The 18,235-nt window shown below is 36.6% G+C and overlaps 1 protein-coding gene across 1 annotated transcript in view; it reads left to right on the forward strand.

Moving 5' to 3' along the window:
• SORCS1 (sortilin related VPS10 domain containing receptor 1) overlaps window positions 1-18,235 on the forward strand; it is a 705,676-nt gene that overhangs the window by 645,999 nt on the left and 41,442 nt on the right. Inside the window, 1 exon segment of the mRNA XM_078151070.1 lies at window positions 11,760-11,946. Coding sequence (XP_078007196.1) covers window positions 11,760-11,946 — 187 coding nt within the window.

The following is an 18,235-nucleotide window of genomic DNA, read 5'->3' on the forward strand; positions in this document are numbered from 1 at the left end:
TATGCAAATTAGGGTTATTTTTTTAAATTTGATATTAAAGGAGAGAGGTACAAAGTAAAACGGAAATGAGAATTTTATGAGAAACAGTGAATCTGTTGTAAAGTCTGCTTTTTAAAATGCATATGACAAATAAACCGTGCTATTTTCAAAGCTGTCCTTATTTGTGATACTTTCTGAAATTCCGTTTGTCCCCTTCTGTACATGTAAAATTTAAAATACATATTATTGATTTTTTTTTGTTTTACATTGCCTGAATGTCTCCCAATATCCCTATCTTTATCCTTCTTCTCTTTCCAAAGAGCCAGCCCATATGATAATGAATATATTAAGGGGAAAAAAGGTGAATAAAAAGAAATCATTAAAATGAATCAATAAATTGAAATAGTCTGAAAATTTATACAAAGATATAGTACGAATGTGTGAAAAAAAACACTTCTGAAAGAGCTGACACTTGTTTTTCACATAACCTTTGCAAAAAAATGGGTAGATGTCTTATTGTATTTTCCATGGAATCATTTTTATTCTTTGTAATTCTTTATCATTAAATGTTGACATTTTAATGGTTATTCTTTCCAGTTACACTGTGTAATCATTTTGTATATTTTTTTTTGTCTCTGTTTAGTTTGCTCTACATCGTTTCATATAAGTAGAGACAGCAAAGTACCACAGTGGTTATATAGCCTGGAATCAGGAAGCCCTGGATTCAAATCCAGCCTCAAACACTTACTAGATGTGTTTCCCTGGGCAAATCATTTAATCTATATTTGACTCACTTTTTTTCCAACTGTAAAATGGGGATGATAATAGCACCTACCTAATAGAGTTGTTGTGAGGATCAGATGAGAGATTCAAAAAGTGCATAGCAGGTGCTATATAAAAGCTTATTCCATTTCCCATTAAGTCTTTTCATGTTTGTCTATATTCATCAATAGATACAGCACAGGATTATGTCGTGAGATTCATGTCCTACAATTGTTTAGTCATTCTGCATTCAGCAGGTGTCACTTTTGTTTTTGATTCTTTACTATCTTTGAAAAACACCACTATTAATATTTTGATGTGTAAATGGGTACATGCTTCTTACCAATAACTTTTTAGCCATAAATGATTAATAATGCAATCTCTGAGTCAAAAGGGACTTTCAAGTTGTTTTATTTGCAAAATTCCAAACTGTTTTCCAGTATAATAGTAATGATTGACAGCTCTACCACCAATTCATTGAAATTGCTATACAAAAATTTACACTTTTACCAATTTTCTGGGTGTGAGGTTAAATCTCATGTGTGTTTTGGTTTATATCCATTTTATTTTTAATAATTTAGAGCATTCATATGGTTATTAATAATTTGAAGGAGCTAGGTAGCATACTTCCTCAGTGTTCCTCTGGTGTCATAGTTTTTCACTGCAATAACAAGAGTTCTTAAATCTATACAAAATATTTTACTTTACAGTGTTGTTGTTATTAAATAAATTGTTTTCTTGTTTTTGCTCACTTTACTCTGCATCAATTCATATATTTCTTTTGGAATTTCTTTAAAACAACCCCTTTCATCATTGAATTACCAAGTTTGTAAGATTTTCCTTAGATAGAAAAGGAGAATACGTCAGATTATTTCACCCATTTAATTCATACAGTGATGGTAAATACCACTCCAAATGATTCCAAATAATTAATTTTGTAAAAAATCAGAATATGTATGAGGTAAGAAAAAAAAGACCCAGTGGAGAAAATATTTAATTAAATGAGATTTATTGAAGGATATAGTTAGATAACTCAGTGTATAGAGTGCTGGGCCTGGAGCCAGGAAGACCTGAGTTCAAATCCAGCCTCAGACCTCCACTAACTATGTGACCCTGGGCAAGTCACTTAACCTCTGTTTGCCCTGGAGGCAGCTAAGTGGTGCAGTGGATAGAGGACCAGGACTAGGATCAAGAAGACCTGAGTTCAAATTCAGCTTCTGACAATTACTAGCTATGTAACCCTGAGCAATTCACTTAACCTCCGTTTGCCTTAATCCACTAGAGAAGGAAATGTCAAAACAGGATCTTTGCCAAGAAAACCCCATAGATAGTGTTGGTATGCTATGGTCCACAGGGTCACAAAGAGTTGTACATGACTGAACCACTGAAAACAGCAGAGGTCTGGAAATGAGGGATGCTGTAAATCTTCAAACCTGTGCCAGATCAGTGCATGGGGGGTGGTGTAATAGCTAGAAGAGTAGCTGGTTTCCCAATGTTCCCTTTTATACAAAAATCACTGGCATTTCTGATTGTGTATTTAAAATGTTCCTTCAGTTTCTTGACTCTCCAGGTTTCTAGGACAGTGATTCGTGAGTAATCATGAATCCATTGGTTGGTTCTAATTCAAGTCTTTGGAAACTTTGAGCATTGTCACTGATTAAGTGAGATCACAGTCATCCGCATAGAATGCTAATTTCCCCTGTCTTTAGTCGGTCTTTTCACATAGCAATATGAAATCTGTTATATGTGATCCTCGGTGCCTTGGGATTATTTGTGCCCAGAAGGACATTATGAAGTCCTAATTTTTAGAGAGGACTGCTTTCATCTGGTTTGAAAGTTTATATCCACAATCAAAAAGATGTAGGAAACAATTAAAACTATATAGTAGTGCAGAACAATAAATCAGTAATGGGCAGGCACATATATCCTTAAAGATGTCTCCATTTCCAAATTGCTTGCTGTTATGAGGAGAATGACCTCAAGATACCTTTTCAAGTAAGAGAACAGACCATTTCATCAAGGGACTTACAGATTTCCCTCTCAAATTCTACATATGAATGCTGGTCTAGTTTCCAGAAAGGGTTTGGCAATAAGATTTCTGGAAGAAAAATAAGCTGCTAATATATATTAGGATACTAATATTAGGAAAAAGGGACACTCAGCTATCGTTATAACTTTGGGTAAATGTGTGTCCAACCATGTTTTCTTTAGAGGAGCAATGCCAATTTATTTATATCCACAAAGGAAAGATGGCATTTGCAGCTACAAAATCCTAAATATAAAACATATTCTTATATACTTTAGGAGAAGGGTCAAAGTAGCCATAGATCGAAGTGTTATGGGATTTATGGAAGCCCTAGTTTGGTAGATGCTGCCCCAGGATGAGAATAAAAACAATGTGTCTAGACAGTGCAGAACTATATCTCTTGTTCATTCCGCTTATATCCTAATTTAAATTCTATTTGGCTATGTATATCTAATTATCTCCATTAGACTGTTCACAGAGGACAGGGACTAAATCTTAGTCCTAACGTGGCATACTATACATAGTAAGTGTGAAATCAATGTGGTTTGAATGAATGAATGAATGAATGATAAGGGAAAGAAAGGTCAGGCAGAGAAATAAAAAGGCTATCATGTGTGGAATTGAGCTAAATGATCACAGAAGGCCTGTGTGATGTTGCCTCAGTTTCCACATCTGTAACATGAAAAGATTGGATTAGATGATCTCTAAGTTCTCTTCCAGCTCTAATCTCATGATATATGACTGTATGCCAGGCTGAACATTTTACAAATATTATTTAATTTGATTTGGAATTTTTTCCTTAAGTTAGCAACGTAATAAGATGAAACCATTGTGGGCAGGGCTGTGGTTGGCTATTAGAGAGGAGAGGTGGTGTAGAATAGTTGCCTTGGAGAATCTGATTGGGTATCAATAAGATATAAATAAATGTTAGTCCAATTGAATTTTAATAGAATTATACCATATATATATGTATATATATATACATATATATGTACATCTACATAAATATATGTATATATGTGTATTTGTATGCATATGTGCATGTATATACACATGCATATCTGTGTCTTCTGAGAAATACTCTTAAAACATAAAAGTTAACCAACAGATCTGTTAGCATTTTGTAATGGATGTGTGTGCGTGTGCGTGGTGGTGGGGTACAATAGCTGACAACCACCATCTACTAAGGATTCTGGGTTTGGGAGCTATGTTGGTGGGGAGAGTAAACCAGAGATGAAATCATGCATGTTTAAAAAACTTAGGTCTGATAATAATGATTTACTTCCAAGGTGAGGGAAAGTAAACAAGATACTTTAACAGGGAGAATCTGTCCCTGCTCAGGGTCCTCACTTATTTTCACTGCAGTCTATAACACGTAGCGTCTCTGCCCCTGTTACTGGTACCCTACATGCTAGCATACTTATGTTATGCATTTTGGCATTAAAATCAGACTCTAGTGACCTTTGCAGTTCAGTATAACTGGACTAGAGGAGTTGGGAGTTCAGAGCTGTGATTTCATTGATGTCAGAATCTCCAGTGTTGAAAGTAACCCCAGCAATGAAGATAATCAGTAAGCTGTCACTAAGCATGTACTACATCCCAAGTACTGTGCTCACCCCTGAAGATACAATAGTGGACAGTCCCTCTACTCAATGAACTTACTGTTCTGTTGAAAGGAATATATGTTTACATTATGAAGATGTATGGAGGATGCAGGAAAAGTGATTTGGGCAGTGGTAGACTGGCTTAACAAGGTGAAAATGGAATCCAGAAAGGGTGAATGAAGAAGTAGGGCTTAAGCTGAGTTTTGAAGGCAGTTAGAGGTTCCAAGAGGTGAAGAAGAAAGTTTTTCAGACACTGCAAGACACGGAGAAAGAAGATGGAATGCTATTTAGATATGAGGTCTCAAACACACAGCCCACAGCCTTATGTGGCTCACAATGTTCCCATGTAATAACAATATCTCCAATAGCTAATATTTATATGTTGCTTACTACATGGAAAACACTATGCTAATGTCTCTATGACTGTTATCTCATTTGATTTTCAAAACCACCCTGGCAACAAGGGACTATTATTATCCCCATTTTACAGATGAGAAAACTTAGTCAAACAGAGCTTAAGTGACTTGCTAAGGGTCTCATACCTCATAAGTGTCTGAGGGCAGATTCAAACTGGATCTGGCACTCTATCCACTGCACCACTTAACTGCCCCAAGTGTGCCTGAGCTAGATTAAAATAGAATTGGGAAATATTTAACAAAACAAATAAAAATACAATAAAACATAGATAATATGACATTTTAAAACTGCCAATATGTGGCCCACAAGGATACTTACATATGGAATAGCAACCCCACTTTCTGCTTGAGTTTGACATCAGTGATTTAGAGGATTCATTAGACAGTAGATCGTTTGAGGGAAAGTAGTATGTATTCAACCTGGAGAGTTAGCCTGAAGCCAGATTGTGAATGGTTTTAAACACGAAATACTGGAGTTTGCAGTTTATTCTGGAAACAGTAGGTAGCCATCAGAGATAGTTGAGCAAGGGGATGCCATTACTAGATCTGTGCTTTAAGAATATTGGCAGCTGTGTGGAAGATAGATTCAAAAGGAGAAAAAATGGATGCTGGGTAACCAGTTGGGAGACTATTATAGGATAGAAGACAGAATCATCTTGTTGATATCTTATAGTTTTAGAGAAATTGTCTGGGACACTGGGGAAAGGGGAACATTAAGTAGTTTGCCCATAGACAGGACTTGAACACAGGTCTCAAATTCCTAGGTTGGCCCTCTGTCCATTCACTATTCCATATCTATATAAAATGTCAAGGAAAAGGGTGCCAGAATAAAATTGATCACAAATCTGACTTCTTTTCTGGCCCCAGTAAAATGAAGCTTACCAAAAGAAAAACCCAAAGAGAACTGAGCAGTTTCCCTAATCTGCCTATACTGAGTCGGCAGACAGGGTACCTTGGCTTCCAGGACAGTTATTACTTTTTTGGTACAGAGGGAATTCCTGCAGTTGTAACCTGTCTCTCACTGACATTGCACCTTCTTTGGAGGTCTCAAAGCCATTTTTATTTCTGCATCTTGTCAAAGTTTTCCTTTTCCACAAGAGGATTCAGTTTGGGGCTGCCCTATTTCTGAAGCTGTCTTGTTTCCCACCTACATTTCCCAGGTGCAAATAGAGCACACGATCAGGGTCGCATATTTTCACAGGGCTTACTCTGCTTTCTCCTCCCCTCTGAATTAGATCTTTTAAATGTCAGCATTTTAAGCTTGGCCTTTTCAAAAATGTAATACTATGTGAACCTTGCTGAATGGAAAATATACTTGTAGTTCAAAAGGGTTTTTTCTCTCCTGTTTCTCCTTTTTAACTAGGAAAGGCTAACGCGCATCTTGTTATGAAGTAGAATTTGTGTAAAGGAGATGAATTTTTACAAATTGGTGCTTCAGGAACTGATGTACTCTGAAGTTCTCCATTGTCTTGGGGCAAATTTTTGTTTTGCTTGTTTTTCCTGAAAGGTCCAAACACTTTTTAAAGGTTTATTTTTTAAATTTCAAACTTTATTTTTGTTGAATTTTATGTTTTTATATCACCTTCATTTCTAAATACATCCCCCCCCCACTCTTCTTCCCCTCAAGCAAGCCACCTCTTATAACATACAGTTAAAAAAAAACAAAAACGAAACGGGTCATGAAAAACAACCAGCACATCAATTCTTCCTAACATTACATAATGTACTAGATCCACAGCCCTCCCCTTCCCTGCCCTTTACTAAGAAGAGAGGAAGATACATTTTGCCTTCTCTGTTCTGAAGATTAATTTGATCATTATAATTTTAGAGCCTTCATTTGCTACAGAAGCACAGAACTCAAGAGTTGGAAGCTACCTCAGCAGCAATTTTGTTCCTTCCATTTTCATTGTTATAGTCATTATGTATATTGTTTTCCTGATTCTTTTTAAAAATTTTTTTTATTTTAAACTTAAATACAAAATGGGAAAAAAAAAAGAAAAAAAGCATTGCTATGTACACGGCAGACCATAATAAATAATTCAATATAAAACAATACATTTCCGTTTTAAGAAAACCTATATAATAAGTAAGATACATTGTTTTCTAAGCTGCCCAGCTTTTCTTTTCTTCCTTGTTGGTTTTCTTTTGTTCTCTGCTGTGTACTTTTTACTTTATTTTCCCCTCTCCCCTCCCCCACTCTAAAGAAGGCTTCAATTAAGTGTGGCTATATATACACATATATGTACATGTATGTATACACACACACATATACACATAGCTATAAACATACACATATATACACATATACACTCATACACATACGTAAGACTGTGCTATGCTTATTTCTTCCTATCATCTGTTTCTCTGAAGGTAGATACCATCTTCCTTCATAAGTCCAAGTCTTTCCATGTTTTTTTTTCTACATCAACTACCTCATCACTTCCTACACCACAGCAATATTCCAACGTTAATATCCTGAGAGATTGTCTATGAAAGTTTGTTTTCCCCAATTTTCTGCATTCCTTCTATTCTTGGCTGCATAGGGTTTATTTATACAAGAAAATTTTAATTTAAAATAATTGAAATTATTATTTTTACACTTCAACAATGTTCTTGTCTTATGATATAGTTTAAGATCTGGTACTGCTGAATCTATTTCCTTTACATCTTTTTCCCCTGGTTTCTTTGAAGTTCCTGACCTTTTGTTTGTCCAAATGAACTTCATTACTATTTTTTCTAACTCAGTACTTTTTTTTTTTATTAATTCAATTGGGATAACATTGAATAAATAGGTTAATTAGGCAAAATTGTCATTTTTGAACTTATATTGTCTTTACCTACCCCTGAACAATAAATATTACTTCAATTGTTTAGATCTAAGTTTAGTTGTATAAAAAGTGTTTTATGTTTATGTTCACATAGTTCATGTTTCTGTTTTGGCAGGTATGCACTCAGGTATTTTATACAGTCTAGGTATTTTAGATGCTCTAAAACAATATTGAATAATAAGTGGTTTCTCTATTTTTCACTTTTGGTTAAATCTATTTTAACTTTAACTTTGAGATCATCATTACTATTCCTGCTTTTTTTAAATATATATAATAAATTCTACTCTTGCCCTTTATTTTATCTTTGTGTGTATCTCTCATTTTTTGCAATGTTTCCGAAAGCAACATATTTTGAATTCAAATTTTTAATCTGCTATCCATTTCCATTCTATGAGTAATTTCATCCCATTCACATTCTAAGCTACAATTACTTGTATGTTTTTTCCTTCCAATTTTTCATCACTGTCCTTCTCACCTTATTTACCCTATCCTTCCTCACTCTTCTGTTTACTTCTACCCTCCACCTTGCCCTCCTGTTCTTTAAACTATCCACCCCTCTAAGAGTTCCTCCCTCATCCTCTCCTACACTTAATCCCCTTTCCTTGTTTTTTTTCTGAATTTAGAAGACTTTAATACCCTTATTAACCCATTCCTGATGAAAGTAAGGTTCCAGAACTAACTGTCCTCCCCCTTACTAGCTTCTTCGGTATCAGTTTTTCCTTTTGTGCCTCATTTGTGTGAGATAATTACTCTTTTTTATCTCTCCCTACACAGTTTTGTTTCAAATCACCCCATCATTACTCAGCTCATTCAATGCCTTTCTTTCAAACTACCCAAATAATGATGATAATCATAAGAGTACTGCTAATATTTTCACATATGGGAAGTAAAATAATTGACCTTACGGAGTCCCTTATAATTGGTCTTTAATATTTACCTTGTATTTTTCCTGGATATTTTATGTCAAATTTTCCCTTAAGTTCTGGGATTTTTGTCACAAAAGCCTGAAAGTCTTTGAGTTTTGTTAAATGTCCTTTTTATTTTATGTTTTTTGTTTTTACCTTCAGGATTATACTTAACGTTGCTGGGTAAGTTACCTTTGGTCATAACCCCAGATCTTTTGCTCTATGGAATATAGTATTCTAAGACCTATGGTACTTCAACATAGTAACTGCTAGGTCTTGTGTAATCCTTATTAAACAATATTTAAATTAAATTTTTTTTTCTTATTGCTTCCTATATTTTCTCCTTAGCCTGGGAGCTTTGAAAAATGGCTGTGATATTCCTGTAAGTTTTCCTCCTAGGATCTCTTTCAGGTGGTTATCGGTGGATTTGTTCTATTTCCACTTTACCTTTTTGTTCTACAACTTCAGGCAATTTATTTTATAATTTCTTGTAATATTGTATCATGATTCTATTTTTATAGTAATTTTCAGGTAGTCCAATATCTTTCTAATATTTTTCCTCAATCTGTTCTCCAGATCAGTGGTTTTTCAGATGAGATGTTTCACTTTCTCTTTTTCTTTTTTTCATTCTTTTGATTTTGTTTTATGATTTCTTGGTGTCTTAGAATGTCATTGGGGCCATAGTGAATAGAGCACTGGCCCTGGAGTCAGGAGGACCTGAGTTCAAATTTGCCCTCAGACACATAACACTTACTAGCTGTGTGACCCTGGGCAAGTCACTTAACCCCCAATTGCCTCACCAAAAAAGAAAAAAAAAAGAATGCCATTAGCTTCCACTTGCCCAATTCTAGTTTTCAAGGAATCATTTTCTTTCATAAGTTTTTGATTCTCTATTTCCAGTTGGTTGACTTTCTTTTTATACTTTTCTTAATTTTCTTGGATTGTTCTTATTTTTTTTTCTAATTTTTCCTTGATCTCTTATTTGATTTTTAAACTCCTTTTTAAGTTCTTCCAATAATTCTTTTTGTGCTTGGAACCATTTGCTGTTTCTCATTGGAAAAGAACTGACTTTTTTTTAGCTCCATTTTGTTCCTCCTAATATGAACCCCCATCTTCTCTATCCCCACAATAACTGTCTATGGTTGGGTTCTTTCTCTTTTGCTTACTCATATTTATATATTTGTTTGTTTGTTTTTTTGTTTGCTTTTAGCAGCTATTACTGGAATCAAGTTGTAGTCCTGAGGTATGGGGAATGATGCCTCAAGCCTTGGGTCCTTCTTCCTGTTATTTTCTGAGGTCTGTTTTGGGGCTCAACCTTGGGCTTTCCACTCCTAAGCCATGGCTAGGACCCCTAGACACACTGTCCCACAAATGATTTTGCTCCTTGCAGTCCCACTGGTGGCTGCAAACTACAGCTGTCCTCTCTGCCCTGGAATTGAAACCAGGATCTCTGCTCTCCTGCAAATGCCATCAGGGCCCCTGCCTCTTGCTACTGCACTCATCAGGTGTGTGCTAGCTCCTTCTCCCTGCAGCCACAGTCCAGGACTCCTCTGGTCAGTACAACTGTGCTCGGCATCCCTCGACAGTGGAAAGACCTTCAGTCTTTTCCTACTCAGCTGTCAGACCCCTACTGTCTATGAGATGCAAGTTTCTATGACTGAGGTTGCCTCTCAATGAGCTGCTCCCAGGGCTTGTTGTTTGTTGATTCTGCAGACTCAGCCTCGAGGTGTTTGCACTTCACTCAGGCTGAACTTCTGCCCCTGGAGGTCAGGTTTTTATTGGCATTTTCTCAAATTGTGTTAGGAGGACAACTGCTTTACCCACATTTATTTCTGTTGCTCTGAGGCGATGTTCTGTCGTGTGTGTGTGTGTGTGTGTGTGTGTGTGTGTGTGTGTGTGTGTGTGTAGGAAATTTGGAGAGCAGAAAGTTTTCTAATCTACTCTACCATCTTCCCAGAATCCTCCTTGTTTTCCTGATTCTGCTTACTTCACTCTCCATCAATTCATGCTTCCCCGATTTTTTTTTTGTTTCTTTCTTATAGGCACAACAATTTTCCATCATGTTTGTATGTCATAATTTATTTAGCCATTCCATAGTCAATGGACACTTTATTTCTGTATCATCAAAAATATATATGTTGCTGTAAATAGTTTGGGAATATATATGGGGCTTTTCAACTTCCTTTGGGCAGATGACTGTGTCAAAAAGTATGATTATTTCATTTCCTATTTTAGCATAATTCAAAATTGTTTTCCAGAATACTTTTAGTTTGCCTATCTTTCCATAACCCCTTCAACATTGACTATTCACATTTTATGTCACCTTTGTCAATTTTCTGGGTGTGACATGAAACCTCAAAGTTGTTTTGATCTTCATTTTTTCTTAAAAAAAAAATTATTTGGAGCAGTTTTTTCATATGATTGTTAATAGTCAAAAAGCTTAAAAATAATAAGTCATGATACAAATACAAATAACTTATTGTCATAATGATAAATAACAATATATGTTCAACTTAATTTTTTATTATGCATATCATACTTAGGACTGCTTCCAGCCATTATTCAGCACACATTAAAGTACATTCAGATTGGGAGGAAAATGTAGTTTTGATACTCATCTAAACTACATATGTCCCCTGGGTCATTAACAAAGACAAGAACAGTTGAAGCCTTTTTTTTACTCTTTTCAAACCTAAGAAATCCTTTGCCATTTTGTGACACAGTGTTTGAATACATCAAATATATGAGTGGTGATCTTTTGTTAATGGTTCCGTTGGACCAGTGGTGATATAGTGGGAAAAGTACTAGATTTGGATTAAGAAGGCCCGAAATTGTATCAGAGGTGTACTATTTATTGCTGATGTGACCTTGGGCAAGTCTCATTAGTTCTGTCTGTGTGAGCCTGACTTTCCTCATCTATAAATAGAAAATAAATTTTTAAAAAATACTCAATCATTGCTACCCTACCATTATCAAAAGTTGATGTAAGGGTACATGGAAAAATATATGTAAAGGCGTTTGTAAGTATAATATGTTATGTAAATGTTAACTAAATTATTACCAAACCTATTACTTATTACCAAATCATCTTTTTGCCAACATAAAACCTCTTAAGAATTCTGTGTTTCAGTTGGAGTATCTTCAGGGATAGCTTTAGGGGAAAAACGGGGCTAGTTTCTGTTATTCTACATTCAAGGAAAGCCTAAATACCTTAATTCTTCTATTTTTGTTTTCCTCAGGGTGACCTGCAAAGGACACTCATCCAGGTGGACTTTGGCGATGGCATTGCTGTGTCTTATGTCAACCTCAGCTCCACTGAGGATGGGATCAAACATGTCTACCAGAATGTGGGCATTTTCCGAGTGACCGTGCAGGTGGACAACAGTCTGGGGTCTGACAGCGCCGTCCTGTACTTACATGTAACTTGTATGTTATTACTGTTGTTGGTTTATGAAATACCTTGAGTAGCACACCTTTAAAGACTGTAAACCTAAAATATTCTGCCTAGATGGAATTCCTTGATTTTTTTTTCACAAAGAGACAGAGAGATACAGAGGGAATAAGAGATGGGAAGAGAGACAGAGAGAGATGGGAAGCTCAAGGGAGAAAGGAGTGGAAAGAAAGATGGAAAGAGAGAAAGAAGAAAAATGAGATAATGTGTTACGGAGGCCTTCTGCCTCTGCTTTCCTTTCTGGATGGGTTATCACTCTTCTTGTTTATTTCGTACTCATGTAGATCCTTTATACTCCCTTGAGCTGTGAACATGTGAAGAAGCTACATGTTAGACATTCCCAGACTGTAAGAATGTGTCGATCTAAATGGTGAAGCCAGCAATCTGTGTCAGAAATGGAATCTCTCACCCTTTTGGTGCTCCTACTTGGTTCCTATCTAGTACACCTCTTGGCTGTTTTAGAATCTTCTTTTGATACTGTTCAAACATTTTGTGGCCTAACATTAATGTTTTCTTAATGGACTGGTATATGGCTTGGTGTCGTGGAGAGAAAATACTATAGATCATAAGATAGTTATAGCAATTTAGATGTGGAAGGAAGCGAAGATAAACTATGGATAAATCTTTAGCCATGTAGAAGAGAAAATAGAGATAGAGAGGAAGTGACCTTCCAATGTGTCACAATTGGCAGGAGACTGAGCAAGAATTAAAGATGAGGTTGTCAATGCTCTTTCCATTACTTAACCTTCTAAGTCAGGCAACTAAAAACACCAAAAAGCGCTTTTCCGGAAGTTGTCATATTTTACCATTCAGTAGTCCAATTTTCAATCAATCAAACAAGTATTTATTAAGTCTGTACCATGTGCTAACCACTGTGGTAGATACTGGGAATACAAGTAAATATAATAAATCAATTCCTACCGCGAGAAGCTTACATTCTAATGGAGGAGGCAACAAGTACATATAGAATACACATAGCATAAATATGGAGTTAATAAGTGCATTTAAATACACACACAAGTAGCTCATTTCAGTTGGAGTCATTTGGAAGTGTAGTTGGAGTGGTTGGAAGATTCAAAAATGGCTTCTTGTAGAAGATGTGCCTGAGAAGGCCAGCAATCCGCATATAGCTACAAGAAGGCGGGGAATTTATCATTCTACTGATGCCATCTGCTAGGCAGCCTTTTCCACTAAACTGTCATCTGCTCCTTCTCCAGTGAGAGGTTCCCGCTGTCAGCTTGCTTCTTCTTCAGTCCTTTACAACTGCTGGTATATCCCTGGAAAGTCACAGGACTGCTCAGCTTGGTGTGACCAAATCAGAGAAGGTATACTCCATGAGTAGAGCAGAATCACAGCAGCATAGAGTTAACGTGAGCTGTGCAAATCCAGAGAGGTCTCCACCCCAAATATTCTAAGTGATTCCTTGTGACCACCTGGGGTAGAGCCTTCTGAAGTCATATTGGACTGATTAGCCACAGTTGAACATATTGTAGCTTGACCCCAACATCGAGATGTCATTGGTCTTCTTCTGAATGAAGAAGGAACAATAGCTGTTAGGTGACTTCTTCCCACAGAAGAGTATTATAGTCCTCTGTGAGTAACTTTAGTCAGGAATCTAGAGAGGACCACTCTATCCTTTAAGACTGATTGATTCCTCCTTTACAATGACCTCTACAGGTCTGCTTGGTATTTGGGTTGAGGGTGTGGATAGTCCTTTCAACTCTTATCATACTCTTGGAAAATAATACTGAGACCAGTTACATTTTCCTGGAGCTTCATGTATTAACATTGGAATACTAAAGTGTGGTTCCATTTGTCTTGAATTCCTGTGGCTTTACCCAGAGTGATACTATACAAAGTAATTTCATGAAGTGATTACTAGATGCTATGAAATGATTAGCAAACATATTTTCCCAGATTCCATATATTGTGGATACAAGATAATTTCAAATTTTGGTGAATTGAGAGTTTGATTTTGAATAGAAAAGGTGGCTGGATTTTTTTTAAATTTTTGTTGTTGTTTATTTTGTTGGGTTTTTTGTTGTTGTTGTTTTTGTAAATTCCATGTATTACTCTGAAAAATTAAGTAAAAAGTAAGACAGAAATTACTAGCGGCATTTACCTGCACACCAACCTCGAGTCATTTCTGGGTCTAGAATTTTCCAAATTTATCTGGGGTGTTTCCAGATTTATCAGCAGAGCAATCAGTAAATGGTTTATGAGGTTTCCAAAAATAATTTGGATTCTGACTATCTATTATCCTAAACCTGTCATGGGTTCCATGTTTCAAAAGCAATTCAGTTCAACAATCTTAATAGTAATAGATGACTACTAGGAGGGAAGTAGGTGATAAGGAGAGAACAACAGGACCTAGACTTTTATTGAAAGAGCTTATAATGTAAACGGAGAAAGAAACGGTGCCTGTGACTAAGGTATAAGGCAGGAAAATGATCACTTCAAAGGAGGCATCCAAAAAAGGTACTATGAGGCCTTAGAAGAGGAAGAAAATGTTTCCAATTGAGGTTAGGAAAGACTTCATGGAGCAAGTGGCACATCAAAAGTCTAATTGAATGGAATCTTGAACAGAAAAAGCGATTTCAATAAACGGAGTCTATACCTGTTACAGAGAGTTGAACACTCATGAGGAAGATACAGGAAAGGCTGGGTGGTGAGTAGGAATGGAGAGTAGGTCAATTTGACATGGAACTGAGAAGAGTGTCTTGTTTGTGCAACAGTAAAGAGGACAGTGTCACTGCATCGAAGAATACATGGCAGGGAGGAGGGTGTGGGAAAACTGTAAATATAGGAGAGAGCTAGGTTGTGAAGGGCTTTGAATGCCAAACAGAGCATTTTGCATTTGATCTTGGAGGTGATAGGCATGGAGGCATGGTGGTGATGATGTGATCAGTCCTGGATGTTAGGAAGATCAGTTTGACAGCTGAGTGGAAGATGGACTGACATAGGGAGATACTTTAGGTAAGGTGATCAACCAGCAGATAAAAGAAGATGAGGGCCAGCCATAGACTGATGGAAGTATCAGAGGAGAGAAGGGGGTACATATTGTTGATACTGAAAAGGTAGAATTGACAGAACTTGACAGCTGATTAGAAAAGGATTTGAGAGAAAATGAAAAGTTGAAAGTGATACCAAGGATATACCCTGGATAACTAGAAGGATAGTGGTTCCCTTGACAGTAATGGGAATGTTAGGCAGAAGGGAGGGCCTAGGAACATAAATATCAATATCAATATAAATATCAATATCAGTATATATATATACACACATACATACACACATATGTATATATGTATATGTGTGTGTATGCGTATATGTGTATATAGGAATATATATATGTGCGTGTGTGTGTATATATATACATAGAGAGAGAGAGAGAGTGCAGGCGGCATTACCTTCTACTTTACTTCATACACACACACACACACACACACACACACACACATACACACACATATATATATATATATATATATATATATATATATATATATATAGAACATATATAAAATAGAAGGTAATGCCGCCTGCTAAGCCTAGGTGGGAGTTAGGCTTGAGGAGAGAAGAGGCTATGGAAAGTATGATAAAGAATCAATAAAGATGGATAAAAGGATTTACACACAACTTGAGGCCCATCTGAGGTTATTTTTGGTAGATTCAGCCACTGTGGTTTTGTGATTTCCTCCAGCAATATTCAGCTCCTCATGAGTAGGGAATGGAGTCGGTGAATAGGAGTTATCAACATTATTGGATATCAACACCATGCATATAGCTGAAAATTAAGGGACATGACATTCATTTGAGGCTTGACAAAACAGCATTATTGGTATGGCTAACCATGGCTTAAACGTAGGTAGAGAAGGAATTGCAGCCAGAATCATTAGAAGAATAGGAAGAAACCGAGAAGGCTGAAAATTGTAATGAGGATGAAGAACATGATTGCTAGGAATTGGGAAAAAATGGCAGGTAGGAGATTAGGGTCACATAGAGGAATTTCAGAGATCTTAGAGGTGCAGTGAGTTCTAATAATAAAATGTAGATGTGGCCATCACAGCAAATAGTTCTAGTTGAGCCAATATGATTAATTAATTATACTTCCTTGAGCTCAAGACTAGAGAACCCCTTTATAACACTGACCTTGAGGGGCAGGACTAACATATTCTTTACAAGTTTAACTGTATCACATCAGAGTTTTAACTTTAAACAAATAACTATTATTTATCCCCAAAACATATAAAAGTTCATGAAGTAAGAAGCATTTATCAAGGCTACCATAATACAAATTACATTTTCCTGAAGCTCTTAGATCGCTTTCTCTTTTAATGACCTTATTTATCATGCTCATGTTCATGATACAATAGGTATTATCAGGCCTGTCTCCCAGTGGGAGATGATGCAGTGCAAAAGGGTTCAGTAACTTATTCAATACCACATGGTGCATCTCAGCCACAGTGGAACTAGAACCCAAGTCTTCTATGCATTTTTGTTGGTTATCTAAGTGTGTGGCTGCAGACAGTTCACTCTATTAGCTGAACTGATGGAACGTGAGCTTTGGTTCATTTCAAAATGACACCTGGCTTTGGATTCGCCCAGACCTGAAATTAGGCAATAATTACTCTAGGCAAGCAGCTCTAGGCTGACAGAATGGCTCCTCCTCAGAATCTTGTCCCCAGGTAGATGCTACCACACAGTCTGCTGCGTGTCAACCCTTTCCATTCTCTGCTCTCCAGTACAGAAAGGTTAGTTGAGCCAGAATCAGAGGTTATTAATAAAGGTTTGCAAAGGTCATCAGAAACAAATGGAGAAAATGTTTCAGAGGTGCTATTTCCAGTGCTGGGATGACAGCTTCTCACTGGAGCGGCTGGGTAATCAGCTGCTTCTTGACAGGAGGGAATTCCTTGGGGAGAGTATCCACAGTGCTCTGTGAGTTTGCAAACTAATGAAACCACAAGATGCAATGACTGTTTCCTTCCTCTGGCAGGAATGCAGATTTCAGGAAGGCAAAGCTGCATAGCTCAGCCAGTCCTGTAGTTGGCTCATCAGGGACTGTGCAGAGTTGCAGAATGAGTTGAAAAAAGATGAATAGGAGATCTCTTTCCCCCTCCCCTAGCCACCCCCTGAAAGATAGGCCATTTGTATTTTGTCTTTCTTTCTCAGTAGGGCTAGGGGATACTGCCAATTTATGAATAATTCAGATGAAGAGGAGGTAGCTTTTTATAAGTATTTATAATTTATAATTATTTTTGATTGGTCAGCAAAGGAATTAGGGTATCATCACCCAATCTACCAATTGTTTTTTCCAATTCCATATATTCTGTGTCCTCCCCCAACTCATCCTCCTGAGGAAAAAAAGAGTAATCATTTTCTATCTGAATAGTAGAGGTGATATCTAGGTTATCATTTTCTAGGGGATGTATCTATTTCCCTTTTTCATTTATATGAATACCTTTACTAAAAACAGTTTCAGCCTCCAGATTCAGGTGAAACACTAAGGACCAAAATGTTTGAGGATATCAGCAGGACTTGACTAAAAATGTTAAATTCTAGCATTAGTGATTTTGGGACTTAAGGCCAGAAGTCTTTTTTTTTAATTTTTAATTTTTTAATTTATTTGTTTACTTATTTATTTATTGCATTTTATTTATTTACATTTGTAATTTTTTTTAACATATGTTTTTAAAACTTTGGGTTACACATTTTCTCCCTTCCTCCCTCCCCACCCACCCTCATTGAAAAGGCAAGCATCTTGATACATGTTTTAGATGTGTGTAGTCATGCAAAATACTTTCATAGTAGTCCTGTTGTGAAAAACTAAGTATATTTCCCTTCATCCTATCCTACCCCCCATTTATTCTATTCTCTTTTTTGACTCTGTCCCTCCTCAGAAGTGTTTGCTTTTGATTATCCCCTTCCCCAGTCTGCCCTCCCCTCTATCAGCCCCCTGCTCTCTTGTCCCCTTCCCCCCTTATTTTCCTGTAGGGTTAGGTAGATTTCCATACAGCATGGTGTATGTATTCCCTCCTTAAGCCAAATCCTATGAGAATAAGATTCACTCATTCCCTCTCACCATCCCCCATTTCCCCTCACTGTAAAAGCCTTTTCTTGTCTTTTCATGTGAGATAATTTACCCCATTCTACTTCTCCCTTTCTCCTTCTCCCAGTATAATCCTCTCTCACCCTTTAATTTTATTTTCCAGATATCATCCCTCTATCTTCAACTCACCCTGTGCCCTCTATCTATGGTTACAT

The sequence above is a fragment of the Phascolarctos cinereus genome, unplaced genomic scaffold (genome assembly GCF_003287225.1).
Source record: "Phascolarctos cinereus isolate Bilbo 61053 unplaced genomic scaffold, phaCin_HiC Scaffold_3;HRSCAF=262, whole genome shotgun sequence".
Lineage (NCBI taxonomy): Eukaryota > Metazoa > Chordata > Mammalia > Diprotodontia > Phascolarctidae > Phascolarctos > Phascolarctos cinereus.